The 22880-nt window shown below is 38.9% G+C and overlaps 1 protein-coding gene across 5 annotated transcripts in view; it reads right to left on the reverse strand.

Annotated features, from left to right (window-relative positions):
- Positions 1–22880, reverse strand: part of LOC128687371 (next to BRCA1 gene 1 protein) — a 60991-nt gene that overhangs the window by 37618 nt on the left and 493 nt on the right. For 3 of the 5 annotated variants that reach the window (XM_053774806.2, XM_053774805.2, XM_053774807.2), the window contains exons 1-6: positions 17449–17937; positions 15781–15852; positions 15235–15276; positions 14723–14966; positions 5704–6065; positions 3200–3323 (exon numbers count right to left, since the gene is read on the reverse strand). In XM_053774806.2, the coding sequence (XP_053630781.2) occupies positions 3200–3323; positions 5704–6065; positions 14723–14966; positions 15235–15276; positions 15781–15852; positions 17449–17796 (1192 nt within the window). In that variant the 5' untranslated portion in view covers positions 17797–17937. Of the gene's footprint in view, positions 1–3199; positions 3324–5703; positions 6066–14722; positions 14967–15234; positions 15277–15780; positions 15853–17448; positions 17938–22880 lie in introns of those variants that run through there. The other 2 variants (XM_053774808.2, XM_053774809.2) reach the window with 2 other exon arrangements.

Genomic DNA, 22880 nt, shown 5'->3' on the forward strand with positions numbered 1-22880 from the left:
CTTTATTTTTGGGTAACCCTGCCTCGGTGGGAAACAGCCAACATCTTAAAAAAAAAAATTTAATAATTAAAAATAAAAAATTATATAATTCAAGCTTTTTTAAACACACCAGCCATCTCCCAAACATGTACGGTAACCCAAATGAGGAAACATCTTTACTGTCACCCAATCAATCACTGCCCTGCCAGAAACCTGCTGACATCACAGTTTAGATGGCCATCCAAATTCCAGCATCCCCACCCCTCCTTCACCCTTCACAGTCCAGGCATTGTATTTCCCACCTCCAGCTAACCAGTTTCCATGAATCTCTTCAAAAATGTTACTATTTGTTTCTACTCACTCCTATCTAATGCAGTCACACAAGTCTGTTTGATGTCCTAGCCCCTGGCATTCAAAACCTTCTGCATTCCTTCCCTCCAAGCTGTCCTAGGATGACCACTACCCATCCTTCCCTCCTTGTGCCATCCTCTCTAAATGCCCAAACCACCTCAACAACTCCTCAGTCCTTTGAATAATGCTCCTGGCAACTCCACCTTTTAATCGCAAGCTCTGAATTCTCTGCATAATATTCACACCACACATTGGCTCCAAATATGACATCTCCACTACCTCCAATCTCTTCCTCTCTACAACACATTAACTCCTTCCTTCACATTTATATACCCGTGTTGGTACCACCATACTCCGGTGCATTCTCATTTTTGCCACCATGAATCAAGTTTTGTCTCCATAGATGTCCTCATCTTTATAACTATTTGAAAAAATCCTAAATTTTTCATACATGGCTCATCAACACAAACTTGGAGAAAACACACACTGCCTTTTCTCATGGAGAAGAATAAATCATTATATGCAGAAGTTTGTGGTTATAGGAGGGTGGGGGCAGGAGGAAAGAGGAGTGATTGGTGGAATGATGAAGTAAAGGGTGTGATAAAAGAGAAAAAGGTAGCTTATGAGAGGTTTTTACAAAGCAGAAGTGTTATAAGAAGAGCAGAATATATGGAGAGTAAAAGAAAGGTGAGGAGAGTGGTGAGAGAGTGCAAAAGGAGAGCAGATGATAGAGTGGGAGAGGCACTGTCAAGAAATTTTAATGAAAATAAGAAAAAATTTTGGAGTGAGTTAAGTTAAGAAAGCCTAGGGAACGTATGGATTTGTCAGTTAAAAAGAGAGTAGGGGAGTTAGTAGATGGGGAGAGGGAGGTATTAGGTAGATGGCGAGAATATTTTGAGGAACTTTCAAATGTTGAGGAAGAAAGGGAGGCGGTAATTCCATGCACTGGCCAGGGAGGTATACCATCTTTTAGGAGTGAAGAAGAGCAGAATGTAAGTGTGGGGGAAGTACGCGAGGCATTACGTAGAATGAAAGGGGGTAAAGCAGCTGGAACTGATGGGATCATGACAGACATGTTAAAAGCAGGGGGGGATATAGTGTTGGAGTGGTTGGTACTTTTGTTTAATAAATGTATGAAAGAGGGGAAGGTACCTAGGGATTGGCAGAGAGAATGAATAGTCCCTTTATATAAAGGGAAGGGGGACAAAAGAGATTGTAAAAATTATAGAGGAATAAGTTTATTGAGTATAACAGGAAAAGTGTACGGTAGGGTTATTATTGAAAGAATTAGAGGTAAGACAGAATGTAGGATTGCAGATGAGCAAGAAGGTTTCAAAGTGGGTAGGGGATGTGTAGATCAAGTGTTTACATTGAAGTATATATGTGAACAGTATTTAGATAAAGGTAGGTAAGTTTTTATTGCATTTATGGATTTAGAAAAGGCATATGATAGAGTGGAGAGAGGAGCAATGTGGCAGATGTTGCAAGTATATGGAATAGGTGGTAAGTTACTAAATGCTGTAAAGAGTTTTTATAAGGATAGTGAGGCTCAGGTTAGGGTGTGTAGAAGAGAGGGAGACTACTTCCCGGTAAAAATAGGTCTTAGACAGGGATGTGTAATGTCACCATGGTTGTTTAATATATTTATAGATGGGGCTGTAAAAGAAGTAAATGCTAGGGTGTTCAGGAGAGGGGTGGGATTAAATTATGGAAAATCAAATACAAAATGGGAATTGACGCAGTTACTTTTTGCTGATGATACTGTGCTTATGGGAGATTCTAAAGAAAAATTGCAAAGGTTAGTGGATGAGTTTGGGAGTGTGTGTAAAGGTAGAAAGTTGAAAGTGAACATAGAAAAGAGTAAGGTGATGAGGGTATCAAATGATTTAGTTAAAGAAAAATTGGATATCAAATTGGGGAGGAGGAGTATGGAAGAAGTGAATGTTTTCAGATACTTGGGAGTTGACGTGTCAGCGGATGGATTTATGAAGGATGAGGTTAATCATAGAATTGATGAAGGAAAAAAGGTGAGTGGTGTGTTGAGGTATATATGGAGTCAAAAAATGTTATCTATGGAGGCAAAGAAGGGAATGTATGAAAGTATAGTAGTACCAACACTCTTATATAGGTGTGAAGCTTGGGTTGTGAATGCAGCAGCGAGGAGGCGGTTGGAGGCAGTGGAGATGTCCTGTCTAAGGGCAATGTGTGGTGTAAATATTATGCAGAAAATTCAGAGTGTGGAAATTAGGAGAAGGTGTGGAGTTAATAAAAGTATTAGTCAGAGGGCTGAAGAGGTGTTGTTGAGGTGGTTTGGTCATTTAGAGAGAATGGATCAAAGTAGAATGACATGGAGAGCATTTAAATCTGTAAGAGAAGGAAGGCGGGGTAGGGGTCATCCTCAAAAAGGTTGGAAGGGGTAAGGGAGGTTTTGTGGGCGAGGGGCTTGGACTTCCCGCAGGCGTGCATGAGCGTGTTCGATAGGAGTGAATGGACACGAATGGTATTTGGGACCTGACGATCTGTTGGAGTGTAAGCAGGGTAATACTTAGTGAAGGGATTCAGGGAAACCGGTTATTTTTATATAGCCGGACTTGAGTCCTGGAAATGGGAAGTACAATGCCTGCACTCTAAAGGAGGGGTTTTGGGATATTAGCAGTTTGGAGGGATATGTTGTGTATCTTTATACGTATATGCTTCTAAACTGTTGTGTTCTGAGCACCTCTGCAAAAACAGTGATTATGTGTGAGTGAGGTGAAAGTGTTGAATGATGATGAAAGTATTTTCTTTTTGGGGATTTTCTTTCTTTTTGGGTCACCCTGCCTCAGTGGGAGACGGCCGACTTGTTGAAAAAAAAAAATATCAAGCTTACTAGTTAGTAAATCCATGCTGTTTCCTTGAGCAACAGTAGGAGATGTGCTTCTCACATCAAGCAATGCCTCAGTGACCTTCGCAACAACCTGCTGGCTCACCTCCTCAGAGAACTCTGTACGAAACTGAAAAAAAAAAATTACAAAACATCTGAAATTCAGCAAATGGCTATTCTATAACATTCCTAGTCCTAGTCATTATTGATATGAAAGCCTTTAATATCTCACATATTTTGTAACTTGGGTACACCTAGAAAAACCTGGAACTCTCAGCCAAATAATTTAATCAAAGAAAATGTTTTCAGTCACTCATAATAATTTTAATGAACTGTTGTGCTTTTCATCCCTGCAATCAGAGGAAAATGCATATCACAAAATATAGTAGGAGGTACAGGATACAAAAAGCAAATAAAAGAACCAAGGCAGAATAGAAACCTTGAGACAATGTCTTGTTTAGAGACACGTTTACAGAGAGTACATGGTAAGTATGGTGTATAGTGGTTTTATTTTATTTATTATCACACTGGCCGATTCCCACCAAGGCAGGGTGGCCCGAAAAAGAAAAACTTTCACCATCATTCACTCCATCACTGTCTTGCCAGAAGGGTGCTTTACACTACAGTTTTTAAACTGCAACATTAGCACCCCTCCTTCAGAGTGCAGGCACTGTACTGTGTATAGTGGTACCAACACTTATATGGATGTGAAACTTGGGTTGTGAATGTTGCAGCAAGGAGGCAGCTTGAGGCAATGAAGATGTCATATCTGAGGACAACTTTTTTTTTCAACACATCAATCATCTTCAACTGAGGCAGGGTGACCCAAAAAAAGAAACACTTTCACCATCATTCACACAAAATCACTGTCTTTGCAGAGGTGCCCAAACATGACAATTTAGATATCACTCCAAGCAGCCAATATCCCAACCCCCTCCTTTAAAGTGCAGGCATTATACTTCCCACCTTCAGGACTAAGGTCTGGCTAACCAGTTTTCCTGAATCCCTTCACAAAATATTACCCTCCTCACATTCCAACAGCTCGTCAGGTCCCAAAAACCATTCGTCTCCATTCACTCCTATCTAACTCGCTCACACATGCCTGCTGCATGTCCAGGCCCCTAGCACACAAAACCTCTTTTTACCCTCTCCCTCCATCTTTTTCTAGGACAACCCCTACTCCTCCTCCTCCTCCTCCTCCTCCTCCCTTCCACTACAAATTTATACACCCTCCAAGTCAACTTATTTTGCTCCACACACTGCCCCTCCAGGACAGAGGGCAAAGTGTGGTATAAATATTATCCAAAAAATTCATAGCTTGGAGATAAAGAGGTATGGAGTTATTAAGAGTATTTTCCAGAGGGCTGAGGAAGGACTGAGGTGGTTTGGACATTTAGAGAGGATGGTGCAAAATAGGATGCCTTGGAGGGTGAAGAAATCAGTTGTGGAGGGAAGGTGGTATAGGAGTCGTCCTAAGAAAGGTTGGACAGGGGGTAAAAAGGAGATTTTGTGTGCGAGGGGCTTGGACTTCCAGCAGGTGTGTGTGTGAATGTGTTAGATATGAGTGGAGGCAAATGGATTTTAGGGCTTAATGAACTGTTGAAGTATGGGAAAGGTAACACTTTGTGATAGTTGGACTTAAGTCCTGGAGGCAGAAAGTATAGTGCCTGCACTCTAAAGGAGGGGTGGTGATACTGCTGTTTGGAAGCGCATCTGAACTGTAGTATCTACGTGCCCCTGACAAGACAGTGATAGAGTGAATGACTGTGAAAATTATTCTTTTTTGGGTCACCCCACCTTGGTAGGAGACAGCTAGTGTTAAAAGAAATACAATTTACAGTTTCACTGCAAAAATCATTGAAAATAAAGCAGTTAAGTGCACAGTTACCTAGTGGATTTTGTTCGTTATTTTAAAAGTCCGCTATATCGAGGGTTTACTGGTCTAGGACTTGATTCTCGAAATGACCTCCCTGAAGATAGGAACATATTTTCACAGATTTTGTTAAATAAAAAAAATCACTAAAAATTATGCTGGGTGGAAGGAAGGAGGGGTAGGGGTCATCCTAGGAAAGGTTGGAGGGAAGGTGCAAAGGAGGTTGAGTGCTAAAGGCTTGGATATCCAAGAGGCTGTGTTAGGTGGAAATGAGTAGAACAAGTGGTTTTTATGATTTGATATGCTGTTAGAGTATGAGTAAGGTAACATTTATGAAGAGATTCAGGGAAACCTGATAGCTGAACTTAAGAGGCTACTTATTTCCAGGTGGGAAGTACAGTACACCTGCACTCTAAAGTGGGGTGGGGAAGTTGGAGTTTGGAGGTCATCTAAACTGCAATGTCAGTGCCCTTCTGGCAAGACAGTGAGTGAGTGACAGTGTTTTCCTCTTTGTTGCATCACCCTACCTTAGTGGAAGTCGGCCAGTGTTAAAAAAAAGATACTAACATTGATGATTATCAATATTTACAAAGAGTTTACAAAGTGTAGGTCATGCCTTGTTACTACTGCTACTTACCTTGGACATGTATGAAGTAAACCACTGTGGCGGATGTTCTGTGTCATGCCTCTGCTTCTGTGTCACTCGTGGCCGAGCCCCTCCATCAGGTAACTGTCCACTACCTGCACCAAAAACATCTTGACTGGTGGGAATGTTTAAGGGCTTAGTCTTAACTGAATGGCTGGATGCATCAGACTTGTACTTGTAAAGTAACTTAGGAGAAGAGTTTTGCAAGTCCTGAAGGGGTGGCCCACTTTCGAAGTGAGCACAAGCTGTGGGTATGGCGGTGGGTTCGGTTGCAGTGGTGAAGGGCTTGTCATTATCTAGTGCCTCATCACAGTTATAACCCCACACCCCCTTCACATGACCTGGTATTGGACCTATGGGTACAGATACTATCGTAATTAACTTCCTTACATGTACAGCCAGTCTTTTATTTAGAAATAAAAATAAGAAAAACTTAACATATGTAGACAAAGCTTAAAAAAAAAAAATAAAAAAAAAATACAAACTTAAGAAAAAATAACTAAATGAATGCTATCCAAAAAAAATTCTTGCAATGCCAAGGCATAGCCAGTATGCATTTAACCCTTTCAGGGTCCAAGGCCAAAATCTGAAGTGGTGCCCCAGTGTCCAAGAATTTTCAAGAAAATTTTTTTTTATTTTTTCTTATGAAATGGTAGAGAATCTTTTTGTGAATGTAATAAAACAAAAAGTACGAAATTTGATGGAAAATTGACGAAATTATGCTCTCGTGAATTTTGATGTGTCAGCGATATTTACGAATCGGCGATTTTGCCGACTTTGACTCCCATTTTAGGTCAATTACATTATTCCAGTCGACCAAATTCTTAGCTATTTCACTAGTATTACTTCTGTTCTATCGATTGAGCACAAGAAATCGCCAAGTCAACTGTTTCAATTACAAAATAAAGTGACCGGAAATTGGTGATTTGGCCAATTTAACACAAAGTTCAAAATATTCCAATTTCAAAATAGGGTCCAGAATAAACAATGTAGGTATTCCTGGCACTAAACTACCATTTCCTCGGTTCATTAGTTATGTTTTGAAGCTTTACAAATAAATTCCATTTTGATTTTTTATTCATATAATGAATTTTTATTCACACCAAAAAATAGAAGATTTACTGCTATGCAATATTGTAATAATTGTATAAATATCATCACCACATTTGTGAATGTATATTAGACCCACCAGCTGGTGTGTATTAGACGTGTGAGGTCGTTTGTTTACTCTTGAACATCGGCAAAAATTTAACATTTCCGCCACTTTGAGCTCAGTTTCAAGCCATTTCCAGTGCTAAAACCAATCAAAATTATCTCTATTTCTGTAATATTTCTTCCATTCTATCAAATGAGACCAAGAAATCACAAATACAACTATAAAAAACATACGAAAAAACACTGCAAAGTCACTGTTCTAATCGAAAATCACGGTCTCAGTTTTTTTTCTCTCATTATACACAGTGTGCTGCAGGATTTGTTTTATGTGGTGCACACATACCACATAGTTGTATTCTCTCATAACTAGGCCCAAATTTACCACTCACAGTTTATCAGAGTGAGCTGAGCTCATGACGTAGATCGATGGTTTGGACTCTGAACGTAAAGCCGTAGATCTACGGGACAGACCCTGAAAGGGTTAAATCTGGACAAGAATAATTGAACTGCTCGCAACACACAACCTGATACTACAGTACTACTAAGGAGCAATATAACACACACACAAAAAAAATGCTTTATGCAGGGTAAATATGCTTCAAATCTAACACGCATTAAGTGAAGCAAAATCAATATATATTTTTTAAGACAATTCCAAAAATTTATTATAAAGCTGCCACTGGTCCCTAATCTGTACACGGAAATCACTCCCAACAAAAGCAAAAGACTTGGCAGGTGATGCAACATACGCTCAATGAAAAGTAGGGGCAGCATTAGTACACTAAGAGAAAACACAATAAGTGTCCAGGGCCCAAGACTGACTGTTCAACAGACTCCCAACAACTACAAGGGGAATTACCAATAGACCCCTGGTTGTCTTCAACAGGGAGCTGGACAGATACCTAAAGTCAGTGCTGTATCAGTCAGGTTGCGGTTTGTACATTGGACTATGTGCGGCCAGCAGTAACAGCCTAGTTGAACAGGCCCTGATCCACCGGGAGGCCTGGTCATGGACAGGGCCATGGGGGCGCTGATCCCCGGAATGCCCTCCAGGTAGACACCAGGTAGCTACAGTAACCACCAGAGTGGCTACAAAATTTAGAATCACCACCAAATGTATAAACTCATTTAATATTTGAATAAAATCTTGAGCAATATGGTTGAAGTGCTGTTGAGGTACTGACAGGAAACAGCAAACCTTCCATCAGTATTACCAACCCAGAGGTAATTCATCTAGTTTCCGTAACAGCCATACGAAGGGACACAACGATCCAGCACAAAATAATGGATATTCTATCTTAACAACACAGAACATTATGTAATTCCAAGACATGTGCACCAAATCTTAAGCAGGTGATCTAGCCAAATTAAAATAATAGCCAGAAAACCCAATTCCATAACTAGGGAAAAAAATATAAGAATTTATAAAAAAAAAAAAAAAAAAAAAAAAAAAAAAAAAAAAAAAAAAAGGGACGCATGAAGCTATTTGTAATAACACAGTTAACATTTAAAAAACAAATGTATGAACCAATGTAACAGAAATGTAATTCAGATAATGTTAAAATAACAACCATGAAATAGGACTACAGGACTTCAACCCTTTGACTGTTTCAGTTGTATATTATACATCTTATGAGCCAATGTGTTTGATGTATACATGTATATATTCAAAAATTCTAGTGGCTCCAAATCAAGCAGGAGAAAACTGGTAGGCCCACATGTGAGAGAATGGGTCTGTCTGGTCAGTGTAAGCAGTACAAAAAAAACCCTGCAGCAAGCAGTGCATAATGAGGAAAAAAAAACTGACCATGTTTTTGGATTAAAACACCAATTTTGAGGTGTATTTTTGTATAGTTTTTATGGTTATATTCTCGTTTTCATAGTCACATTTGATAGAATGATAAACATATTTTAGAAATGGAGGTGATTTTGATTGGTTTTTACTATGAAAAGGACCTTGAAATAGAACTCAAAGTTGGGGAACTGTTTGATTTTTTGCCAATAATCAAGAGTAAACAAATGACATCAATGTCCAATAAATGTCTAACTAGCCATTCTAATATGCAGTCATGAATGGGGTTGACATTATTTATACACTTATTACAATATTGCAGTAGTCTGCATAACAGTAAATCTTCTATTTTTTGTTCGAATAAAAATTCAAAATAGAAAGCAAGAGTAATATCAGAGGGGCCTAGAGATGTGACTGATGAACAAAGAAAATGTTATTTTAGAGCCAGGAATGTCTGCATTGTTCATTCTGGACCCTATTATGAAATTGGCATATACTATTTTAATTTGCATGAAATTGGCCAAATTGCTAATTTCCGACCATTTTACTGGGTAGATGAAATTGGTAATTGGGCAGTTTCTTGTACTCAATCAATAGAACAAATGGAGTTCTAAAGAAATAGCTATGAGTTTAGTCGACTGGAACAATGGATTTAGCCGAAAATAGGGCTCAAAGTGGGCGAAATCGCTGATTCGTAAATATCGCCAAGGTTGCTAACTTTGCTAGAGCGTAATTCCGTAAGTCTTCCATCAAATTTCATACTTTTGGTGTCATTACCATTGGGAAAAGATTCCCTATCATTTCTTAAGAATTTTTTTTTTAAATATTTTGCAACACCAGATGCCTCAGGATTTGGGGTTGTGGCACAAAGATTGACTAATGCAATTAAAAAATAAATCTGCAGTAGTTTAGTCTAAAAATGCCAAGCTACAGTAATCTAAAACAAACATTTCCTCATAAAAATGACAAGTAAATACTTCTGAGAACTTTCACTCGAGGTCTAAGTCTACTAAATTTCATTGTAGTATGCTTAAGGGTCAAATATTCTTCAATGAGGGCAACCATGTCTGAAACCATTGTTTAGAACATTGCTGAGATATTAGAGAAAATAAAACACTCCCAATTTATTTTCAAGAACTAGTTGTTTATCAAAACTACCACTTAGAGATTATAATCCTCCATATTAGAGCAACCTGTCATCCTGCCTCAGTGGGAAAAGGCCAGTGTGTTAAAAAAAATATTAGAGCACCTTACTGTATTAAAATATTTCAATGGATATGCATTCCAAATTTGAAGTAACTCCTTTAAAGTCCTTTTAAAGTATTCAGTACAAAAAAAGAAGAAAAAATTCACATGTCATGTAGTTTATCCGAAATCTGATGCGAAATGATAACTTTCTTACCAGTATAATGTCTGAAAACATATAATATCTGGCAACCTAGTTGCCAAAACAGCCACGAAGAGCTTAAAAGGCAGAAAAAATAATAGAACACACAACATTATGCCAACATATGTAAAGTCTGAAGCAAATGAATTGAAAAAACATGCAAGAAAAATAGGATAAGTTCCCACTCCCCAAATAGAGTAAAACTAAGTTTTCTTAAATTCATAATTCATCAAAAATAATAAAAGTCTTTCATATCTAACACTGTAATTGTTACTGCTTGTTAAACCATACCCCCGGCCGGGATTGAACCCGCGGTCATAGAGTCTCAAAACTCCAGCCCGTCGCGCTAGCGCGACGGGCTGGAGTTTTGAGACTCTATGACCGCGGGTTCAATCCCGGCCGGGGGTATGGTTTATTTGCAATCGTGTCATTACGATTTCTTAAGTCTTACTGCTTGTTGATCAGGAAAAATTAAAATGCTAGTTTTCATGCGATAATTTCCGAGGCCCTAGGTAGTAGGTTGGTAGACAGCAACCGCTCAGGGAGGTGGTACTACCGTCCTACCAAGTGAGTATAAAACGAAAGCCTGTAACTGTTTTACATGATGGTAGGATTGCTGGTGTCCTTTTTTCTGTCTCATAAGCATGCAAGATTTCAGGAACGTCTTGCTACTTCTATTTACACTTAGGCCACACTACACATACATGTACACACCCCTCTGGGTTTTCTGCTATTTTCTTTCTAGTTCTTGTTCTTGTTGATTTTCTCTTATCTCCATGGGGAAGTGGAACAAAATTCTTCCTCCGTAAGCCATGCGTGCTGCAAGAGGCGACTAAAATGCCGGGGCAAGGGGCTAGTAACCCCTTCTCTTGTATAAATTACTAAATTTAAAGAGGGACTTTTGTTTTTCAATTGGGCCACCCTGCCTTGGTGGGATACAGCCAGTTTGTTAAAAAAAAAAAAAAAAAAAAAAAAAAAAAAAAAAAAAAAAAAAAAAATATCCGAGTGCCTTATTCGATTGGCTGCAACTCATCGATGCTGCTAACTTGATAATGCAGCTTATGAGTAGCTTCAAGCTTAATGTGACTGTGTAATTTAGGATACTGGTCTCTCTGAGATAAAAAAAAAGTTAGTCTCTTCTCACTGGCTTCAAAGATGGCCTTTCTTGACAGAAGGTATGAATTAATTTTGGAACGTATATGTCCTAATCTACTCCATGGGGAAGTGGAACAGAATTCTTTCTCCCTAAGCCATGAGTGTCGTATGAGGCAACTAAAATGCCGGGAGTAAACAAGCTAGCAACCCCTTCTCCTGTATATATTATTAAATTAAAAGGAGAAACTTTTGTTTTTCCTTTTGGGTCACACTGCCTCAGTGAGATATGGCTAGTTTGTTGAGAGAAGAATATCCCAATCTGCCATATTTATTAAAGAAATTGAGATATGTATTAGTTTCCTTGTGAAAACCTGTGAATGAATCTTCTGATTTGCTTCAAATCTTCAACACTGATACAGTGGAACCTGTTCCAGAAGGTTGGCCTAAATTCGAAACGGCCTAAATTCGAAGCAATATTTCCTATAAGAATTAATGTAAATACAATTAATCCATTTCAGACACCCAAAAATATTCACAAAAAATACACTGTTTAAAGATTAATTATAGTTTTACATATTCAAAACAATGAGAACTAAATACAATAAATTAAGAACATTTAAATCACTATTACATACCTTTATTAAGACTCTTATTGGCTTATGGCTTATGGAGAGAGGGAGGACTGATTATTGTTTGGAAGTTGAATCCCCCTTCATAAGGACTTCAGGTATAAAAGCCCTCTCTGGGGTTACTTCCCTCCCTGCCTCCCTTCCACACTCCCTGCTATACTTCCTCCTTCCATGCTACACTCCCTGCCTCTGCTACACTCCCTGCCTGCCTGCCTGCCTGCTACACTCCATCCCTCCATGCTACACTCCCTGCCTGCCTGCCTGCCTGCCTGCCTGCCTGCCTGCCTGCCTGCCTGCCTGCCTGCCTGCCTGCCTGCCTGCCTGCCTGCCTGCCTGCCTGCCTGCTACACTCCCTGCCTGCCTGCTACACTCCCTCCCTCCATGCCACACTCCAGCATGCCTGCTACACTCCCTGCCTGCCTGCTACACTCCCTCCCTTCATGCTACACTCCCTGCCCATGGTGGCTTATTTTAAAGTCACACTTAATAAACAAGCCACATCAGCTTCCTTGATTTGTTCTTTCTTTGCCAGGAGAGAAGTGATTGTTTTGTTTTTGCCATACATCCTGGCAAGTTCCAGCAACCACACACCACTCAAATTCCATTGTGTTTCTCACTTTTACCAAAGGAACTTATTAGGAACTTTCTTGGGGCCCCACTTCATAAAAAAACACCATAAACAATGGATTTTAAGGAAATGTTTGGATGAATGTGTGGAGTACAGTGGACCCCCGGTTAACGATATTTTTTCACTCCAGAAGTATGTTCAGGTGCCAGTACTGACCGAATTTGTTCCCATAAGAAATATTGTGAAGTGGATTAGTCCATTTCAGACCCCCAAACATACACGTACAAACGCACTTACATAAATACACTTACATAATTGGTCGCATTCGGAGGTAATCGTTATGCGGGGGTCCACTGTATATGCTCACTCACCGACAAAGGGAGACTGATTCATCTACACACGGCTGACACACCTAATACGGCTGATAAACGAGGCAATGGCCGAAATATGGAGCAAAATTTCCGCCGAAAAACTGGCCTAAATACGAATCGGCCGATAAACGAGGTTCCACTGTATTTAATAAGTACACTATAAACTTATGACACACACTGTACTATTCCTATCACAGGGAGCCAGGGGTTATGCAATACATCTAGTTGGTTTAGTAAAGTCTCTGTTAATATTATGAAAAAGAAATTTAACGACTCAAGGAGAGCCCTGATGTATCATTGTTTGCTTAGAGATCTAACATTTTGGTTGAACACAGTTGCACTCTTATTTTTACAAAGGATATTCTTAGCAAGGATGGCTGTACAGTAGGTACAATTTTGGTCAGCAGCCTCTTAGTTGTTGAACAAGTTTGCTAGGTTTTCAATGTTATCATGAATAAATGAAACTAGTGAAAAATTACGAGTACAGCTCATATAACAACAAAATTCTTGTAAGACTATACAGATAACTGAACCTAGATGAACACAATAAGGTAGACTAGTACTATAAGAGATTAAAAAATAATGTTTAGAATAAGACACAAAAATGCAGGTTTAATTAAACAAACTAATTTAACATTGTAATTAATGATTCAAAGACTATGTGGTTTTGTTTTTAAATTGTAGGGACAGGTTATTAGTACATGACCATGAGAGGTAAATTATTTTAAGTCAAGAAGCATATAGGTTATTTTTTGTTCTGTTATATAGAGTCAATGTCATTGTGGAAGTTTTGAAGATGTTGTTCACAAGATACAACAGACTTTTCCAGTACAGGAATTTTTTGTCAATACAGTGGACCCCCGCTTAACGATCACCTCCAAATGCAACCAATTATGTAAGTGTATTTATGTAAGTGCATTTGTACGTGTATGTTTGGGGGTCTGAAATGGACTAATCTACTTCACAATATTCCTTATGGGAAAAAATTCGGTCAGTACTGGCACCTGAACATACTACTGGAATGAAAAAAGTTCGTTAACCGGGGGTCCACTGTATTTTTCCATCTCCGACAAAGTACTATTAACTAGCTCTGGTTTGTTTTTCTCTATTTGTCATAGCCCATGGATTAGGCTTTGGCATTTCTTATATAAACAACCATTATATATACATTTTTCCTCTGAGATATTGCAGATCTGATTAGGTCAGCAGGGTTACTAAATCTGAACAATGGTTGTGCTCCACCTGGTGTTTCTTTACCAAACATGTGTAGGTATGATATTTTGTTTCCTAACATCACATTAAATTTTAGATTTTACAATGTTTAGTGCTGTTTCAACTGTCCTCACCTTTTGTATCAGGGAGTAGATCAACATATTTCACTATACAACAATCTACAAGTCCGTTATTCGCTTTCAAGGGACTCACTATGTCGACTATGAAGGGCTGTTATCTGGGATGTAATCTATAATATATAACTAATCACTACCAAACATGAAAACTCACACAGATAACAGATAATAGACAAGCATAAAATGCATATACACAAATTATAAATACATCTGGTAAAATAATATAAAAAAGATTTATAATTCAACTTCAAAAAGTATAAATATATAATCCATTGAACTTTACCAATTTCTTCCAAACAAACATGAACTCTCCACAGATGCATAAAAAGAACACACAAATCATCAAATGCATTCGGTGAAAAAAAAAAAAGCCAAGGAAAATAAGTTATTAAAAAAATTGGCTTTAATATTTTCAATAATCCTATCTGCAAATCAGCAGTCATAAGTCATCAATTAGCTTAAGTCAGCTGATTGTAAGTCAGGGACTTACTTTAGTATGAAAAGACAAAGTTTCAGGCAGTTTTCATCTACGATGAAAATTTTATTAGGAAAACTATTAAAATCTTAAATTTGCAAAATCTTTGTTCAGTGTTTTTCCCAGAGTATTGAATATTACCATTTACAAAAAGTACACAGCAACAAATCAATAATCTTGACTATTTACCTCTGTCTGGTGAGAAAATTCCTGTAAACAGCTTTCTCTCAGTCCCAACAGCCTTGGCCATAAATCCTGATGATTCCTTTGGTGGTGAGGAAGCTTTGAAAAATGAAATCCCTCCTTCTTTTGGTGGGGATGAGCTAACTCTCTTTATTCCTGAGGAGACAAAAGACAACACAGTGGGAAGGCCACCCTGTCGTGTAATGTCTAATACCATTTTATCATGTGCTTCTGCTTTTTTCTTTGCAATCTGAAAAATAAAAGTTATTTAAAAACTATAATATTTAATACTCTATTAGATACAGTATTGCAACCATTATTTAATACACTGTATTGCAATACACAACTGAAATTAGCCAAAGACAACACATCAAGTAAGAGTAATCAAATTCTAGTGTTTTAAATTAAAATTTACTGTGAACAAACACATCCAACAATAAATACAGTTAAAGTTTACAAGTGTTTAAAAACTTATTTAATTTAATTAGTGCAAACCCTCTAATAATACATAAGCATACCTTTAGTGCTTCCTGGTACTCCTCGTCTGATTCAATAGGTAGCTGAAACAAAATTAAAAACATTCATTCGCAGTTTAAACACTTAGTTTTTTCATTCCCATTATACAATGCTATTACATTTTCATATGCTCACTCACCAATATAACTGCACAATCACATAAAACTATTTAACCTATTCTTAAAAGTACCTATGATAATACAGCATTTTTTAAAACATCATCCATTTCCCACCAAGGTAGGATGACCCAAAGAGGACAATTACTACCATTCATTCTCCTTCCAGAAGTGAAGATACCACAACTCAAATGACTATAAATTGCAGTATCTTCACCCATTCCCTCAGAATGCAGCCACTACCTTTCCCACCCAGAGTTAATCCCTTCATAAAAGTCCCTTGATCATACTTAATATTTCAAGGCACTAATTCTTTCTAAATTTTGAATCTAACCATGACATTATTTTTGGTTCATATTCAAGAGTTAAAAATTATTTAAAATATTCATTCAAGAAAAGGATAAAGTGCTGAAATTGAGATCCATTACATACCTTGTCACCTTCATCATCATTGTAACTAACACAAATATTTTCTTGGTGATTCATACTCAACAAGTTCTGAAACTGAAAGATATATTGGTTAAAAAGATTTTAGTTGAATTTTAAATTCCTAGAATTCACACATACCTTAATCTCTCATATTTTTCTACTGGCAAAAAGTTTTAAAAACATAAGGATGAACACTGCAGCAAGCCTTCTGACCCATGGTAGGCAGATCCAATTCACATTCACCCATGCTCACTCATGTACTTGTCTAAACTATTTTTAAAGCTACACAAGGTTTTCACTTCACTAACACTACCTGGGAGTTTGTTCCACTCATCCACTACTCTATGATTAAAGCACTGCTGTCCTCTATCTTTTCTAAATCTAAATATTTCCAACTTGAACCTATTGCTGCAAGTCCTGTCTTGCTTAGGTATTTTTAGCATGTTATTTATATCCTTTTTATTTAGTCCTGTCTTCCAATTATACACCTTAATCATATTTCCCCCACCCAAATTCTACAGCTTTCCAAAGTGCAGATTCAGTGAAAATATTGTAAGCACTAACCTAACCTATACCTAAATAATGTTGTTAACTCATATTTTTATTTGGTCACAGTTTAACAATTCACCAAACCTACTGCCTGGATAACTTAATGACATCAGTGACTTAAAATTATTAGTGAAGTCCCCTGACATCCTTTTACATGTGTAAGTCTGGATTAAATTATTAATATTGCTACAGTTGTTTCCTCAAGAAGGATCTTATTTTGTAGATTCTCTTGAGTAAAAATTTGTACACCATATGAAATGTAATTCCTTTACTAAAAACTGTTTAGCATAAACTAGTACTGCCAGCAGTGAGCTAAGCTCACCTCCAGGTGCTACACCTCATTTCTACTCCAATATATAAGGTCTGGCTGCATGCTTGTGTTTTGAGGCTGAAGGAGTGACCACCAATTTTCAAGGATGAGAGGCAAATCACCTCAAGTGCTTATCACATCACATACCATCAATAATTTGGTACATTATATAGTGTCACTCAAGCAGATTGTGTGTGTGTAATTTCCACTACAAGATAAAATATACATGACCCTTGAACAAGGATAAACAAAGCTTTATTCAGAGTAAATATACAATTTCCTTCCCAGATTTTTTTTGTACTACTACAATGTTAGCACTATGGTATGGTTTGTTTGCAATCGTGTCATTACGATTTCCTGAGTCTTTATTATTATTATTATTATAAACAAATAATGGTGAAAAAGTAAGGTTTAACATAGGAAAACCCAAGAGTAAAACAGTAATAAACATTTTCATTAAGGCTGCCACATTATCCCTCTTACTTTCATAATCATCATAATCACTTATCCTCCAAGAAGATACATTAATGTTACAATTATTTCTTACACGAAAAAGTATAGTTACTCACATATTTCAGGCAAACTTTAACGATAAGTAGTGTTAAAATTATATTGCAGATACTGTATATATAGACATATTTATCAGATACAGTATAAAACACATAAAAGATACTGTATATGCAAATGAATACTTCAGTGTAATATTAATGTAAATCTAATATTTGTAAATTAAAAAATATATAAAGCAGTATTGTACTAGTGATTTGCTTTTGTTTTTATTGGCATGATGAAAGTTACAAGAGAAAACTTACTAAGTAAGACTTAAATTTCTTCCAGTCGAGCTGAGCCAAGTCCTGGTTCATTAAACCCACCTCGCCCACGGTCTTGCCATAGAACTGGATAGAAAAGACCACTGCCTCCACATCATGCTTGACACCGGGTCTTGCGGGACCCTCCATCATGGTAGTGGCAGCGGTAGGAGCTTCCACAGTGGTAGATGTAGCAGCTTCAGCTGCTGAGTCAGGAACTACCTTGGTTGCTACCCGAGGGCTGCCATTACTGCCTGAGTTACCTCTACCTCCTCCTCCTCCTGTCAACTCGTCTTTTACGATGCTGTCGATGACAGCGTCCTCTGAAGTGGTGCTGATTCCGTACTTCATGGTAACAAGCGTTCATCAACTGAGATTCTAAGCGATGGCTCACGGAATTTGCAACATAAATCCGCTCGCAAAAATTAAGAAACTGCGTAACGCTTCTTTGCTAGAGTTCTGCGCCTGTGATGCCTTCCATGTTCAATCTTTCTGATGAGACTTAATCTATGACTGAATGACTTTAAATTTAGTGTTTTGCTTACGCAGTGAATACATATGTGTCAAAATATATAATTATTCAATATTTTGGATAATGGAGAATTGTCTTATTTCCAACAGATGTGTCATAGATCAATTGGGATTGGTTAATAATATAACTGTATGGGATTGGGACACAGGCTACCCAGCTGACAGATGACGCATGCGCACAAGCATCAGCTGTTAACTGTAAACAAACAAAGACCACAACAAATAATAAAGCTCAATATAAAGCTCACTCAAACTAGGGTACAATAATGGCAACAAATGCTACATGACGGACTTTTACATCCAACATAAAGGCATAAGTGTTGCGAGTAGTGACATTCCGTCACACCTCACGTAACCGGCCATGATGATGCGCCCACCAGTGTTACATCCTACCTTAACTCAAATATGCTAATACAAACAATCAATATTTTTATTCTCCATAAACATACGTAGGCCAACAGAAAATTCTTTACAGTGGTAATGGTTTAACTGGAAAAAAAAAACATTACTCAAAATGCATTCATACCTAGAGGCTTTTCCACGTAACAGTGTAAAAGAAATGGTTATGTTATCTTGTGTATCTTCGTATAAGTGAAGATCTTTATTTTGTTTAATTTGATTTTATGCAGTGCAACTCAATGCATTTCTGGCAAGTTGTGGGGAGAGGCACGCAGGTACAGACTACATTTAATGATGAAACGTTGCACCACGGGAGGCTTTTCGTGAGCGAAATAATACTATTTTAACCTATTTTCCTCATTATTGATAGTATGCAGTTAGTTAGTTAGTTTAATATGTTTATTATGCACCCCATACCCATCCTGTGGGCGGTAGTCAAAAGATTACAGAGGTACATCATGGGTCCAGGGACTGTGCCTCAAAGTTTTGATAGCTGAGCAAGTTACAGAGGTAATGAATTCACAATTTACAAAGGTAATGAACTCACAATTTACAAAGGTAATGAACTCCAGGTAGGTCTAGTCACAATCATGACAAGTTACAAAGGTATTTACAGATTACAGAGGTACACAATGGGTCCAGGGACCGGGCTCCAAAGTTTTGATGGCTGAACTAGGTACACGGTAATGAACTCACAAGTTACAAAGGTAATGAACTCACAAGTTACAAAGGTAATGAATACTGTAAGAATGGTTACTTACGTTTATACATGGCTGCAATCATGAACAAATTTTAGAGTAATGAGCAATTCACACTTCCACACCCGGTCACAACTGTAGTGAGTTATTGGTGCAAATGTTGATTGCCGAGTCTCTCTCTCTCTCTCACACACACACACACACACACACACACACATACAAATTCATACACACACACACATAAACACACACACACACACACACACACACACACACACACACACACACACACACACACACACACACACACACACACACAGGTTGATTCACCGAGAGTCTCTCTCTCACTCGACCCCCGCAACCTCAACTAGGTGAGTACAACTAGGTGAGTACACAGCATATGGGCGCCTAGCAAACCTCAGAACAGCATTCCGACATCTTAATAAGGAATCATTCAGGACCCTGTACACTGTGTACGTTAGGCCCATATTGGAGTATGCGGCACCAGTTTGGAACCCACACCTAGCCAAGCACGTAAAGAAACTAGAGAAAGTGCAAAGGTTTGCAACAAGACTAGTCCCAGAGCTAAGAGGTATGTCCTACGAGGAGAGGTTAAGGGAAATCAACCTGACGACACTGGAGGACAGGAGAGATAGGGGGGACATGATAACGACATACAAAATACTGAGAGGAATTGACAAGGTGGACAAAGACAGGATGTTCCAGAGATTGGACACAGTAACAAGGGGACACAGTTGGAAGCTGAAGACACAGATGAATCACAGGGATGTTAGGAAGTATTTCTTCAGCCACAGAGTAGTCAGTAAGTGGAATAGTTTGGGAAGCGATGTAGTGGAGGCAGGATCCATACATAGCTTTAAGCAGAGGTATGATAAAGCTCACGGCTCAGGGAGAGTGACCTAGTAGCGATCAGTGAAGAGGCGGGGCCAGGAGCTCGGACTCGACCCCCGCAACCTCAACTAGGTGAGTACACACACACACACACATACACAAACTCATACACACACACGCACACACACTCATACACACACACACACACACTCATACACACACACACACTCATACTCACACACACACTCATACTCACACACACACACACACACACACACACACACACACACACACACACACACACACACACACACACACACACACACACACAAACCTGAGAACAGCATTCCGACACCTGGTCCAGCAAATGGCTTCTCGAATTTAATCCTGCCAAATGCAAAGTCATGAAGATAGGGGAAGGGCACAGAAGACCACAGACAGAGTATAGGCTAGGTGGCCAAAGACTGCAAACCTCACTCAAGGAGAAAGATCTTGGGGTGAGTATAACACCGAGCATGTCTCCGGAAGCACACATCAATCAGATAACTGCTGCAGCATACGGGCGCCTGGCAAACCTGAGAACAGCATTCCGATACCTTAGTAAGGAATCATTCAAGACACTGTACACCGTGTATGTCAGGCCCATACTGGAGTATGCAGCACCTGTTTGGAACCCGTACTTGATAAAGCACGTCAAGAAACTAGAGAAAGTACAAAGGTTTGCGACAAGGTTAGTTCCAGAGCTAAGGGGAATGTCCTATGAAGAAAGATTAAGGGAAATCGGCCTGACGACACTGGAGGACAGGAGGGTCAGGGGAGACATGATAACGACATATAAAATACTGCGTGGAATAGACAGGGTGGACAAAGACAGGATGTTCCAGGGAGGGGACACAGAAACAAGAGGCCACAATTGGAAGTTGAAGACACAAATGAGTCAGAGAGATAGTAGGAAGTATTTCTTCAGTCATAGAGTTGTAAGGCAGTGGAATAGCCTAGAAAATGACGTAGTGGAGGCAGGAACCATACACAGTTTTAAGACGAGGTTTGATAAAGCTCATGGAGCGGGGAGAGAGAGGGCCTAGTAGCAACCGGTGAAGAGGCGGGGCCAGGAGCTAGGACTCGACCCCTGCAACCACAAATAGGTGAGTACACACACACTCACACACTCATACACATACACAAACACACACACACACACACACACACACACACACACACACACACACACACTGCGTGGAATAGACAAGGTGGACAAGGACAGGATGTTCCAGGGAGGGGACACAGAAACAAGAGGCCACAATTGGAAGTTGAAGACACAAATGAGTCAGAGAGATAGTAGGAAGTATTTCTTCAGTCATAGAGTTGTAAGGCAGTGGAATAGCCTAGAAAATGACGTAGTGGAGGCAGGAACCATACACAGTTTTAAGACGAGGTTTGATAAAGCTCATGGAGCGGGGAGAGAGAGGGCCTAGTAGCAACCGGTGAAGAGGCGGGGCCAGGAGCTAGGACTCGACCCCTGCAACCACAAATAGGTGAGTACAAATAGGTGAGTACACACACACACACACACACACATGCACATATGTGGTAATGCTTTATTTACAGCTAGCAAAGTCAGGGTATTTCTCCAGAATGGTCTGTAATATACCACTGTGGATAAAATACTTAGCCATTTCTTGAACACTTCTGAGTGAGTTGTTTCTAAATTCATTAATTTTATCGCACTCCAGTACATAATGACGCAGGGTGTGACAATAATCCATCTGGCAAAGTTTACATTTCGTTTGGTCTACATCTGGTGGTGGTGATTTAACCTGCCAAAGATACTTGTAACCCAGCCGGAGCCGGGCGGTAGTGACATCCAAGAGTCTGCTTATTTTGTTGGATGCACCATAGACATGTGGCTCCTCCTGCATGATAGAATGATGATAGATGGACTCACTGGTGTCAATCTCCCTGAGCCTTAAGTCCATAAAATTCAACTGAAGTTCTTTTCGTATTATTGTTCTCAAACTACTACCTGACAAGCCAAGATTGTAATCTACTCCCTCTTTGAAAGCATACAGCTTAGCCAATTTATCAGTTCTATCATGCATCTGAAGACCAATGTGAGATGGAATCCACAGCATGTGCACTCTGACTCCACTGTCCACAATCCTACCATACCTGTGTCTGGCTTCTGACACAAGCATGCCACAATTTATGCTTAATGAGTTGAGAGCATTTATGGATGACAGAGAATCAGTTACAATTAAACTGTAATAAAGTTGGTAGAATTACCGACAATATGTAAAGTAAAAGGACACAAGTGCAACTAATGTGACATTTATTGTGGCAACGTTTCGCTCTCCAGGAGCTTTATCAAGCCATTACCGTAATGGCTTGATAAAGCTCCTGGAGAGCGAAACGTTGCCACAATAAATGTCACATTAGTTGCACTTGTGTCCTTTTACTTTACAATTAAACTGTCAATCTTTGATACATAGATGCATTTCGTAGTATGCAGTCCTAGCAATGTGATGAATAAGACATGTGCAGCATTTTGGTATCTTTATTTCCGAAACGTTTAGTCCAAACATAGACTCCTCCAGTCATATACAAAGGTGACTAATATTGGAGACAGAAGCAGCCGAGAGGTTAAAATGATGTAATAAATTTATCAGCCTTGAAGAAGTAATTTTGAGGTGGTCGGTCCCTCAAAGTTGAGAAGCATTCCGTTACACAGTCCCGTGGACATGTATACAGTACAGAACGTGTTCAATACAGCACGCGTTTAGAATAGCATGTTAGTTACCGGTTGTCAAAGGCACTGGTCAACAGATACTTCCCTCCCCCTTTCCCCTTTTTTTGTGTATGTGATGTTTGAATAAATCAGCTAGCTTTATAGTTCCTGTTAGGAAGTTTCATCAAAAGTAAACAGTCATTCCTACCACTATTAAAATCAACAGCCCT

Source organism: Cherax quadricarinatus, chromosome 40, assembly GCF_038502225.1.
Source record: "Cherax quadricarinatus isolate ZL_2023a chromosome 40, ASM3850222v1, whole genome shotgun sequence".
Lineage (NCBI taxonomy): Eukaryota > Metazoa > Arthropoda > Malacostraca > Decapoda > Parastacidae > Cherax > Cherax quadricarinatus.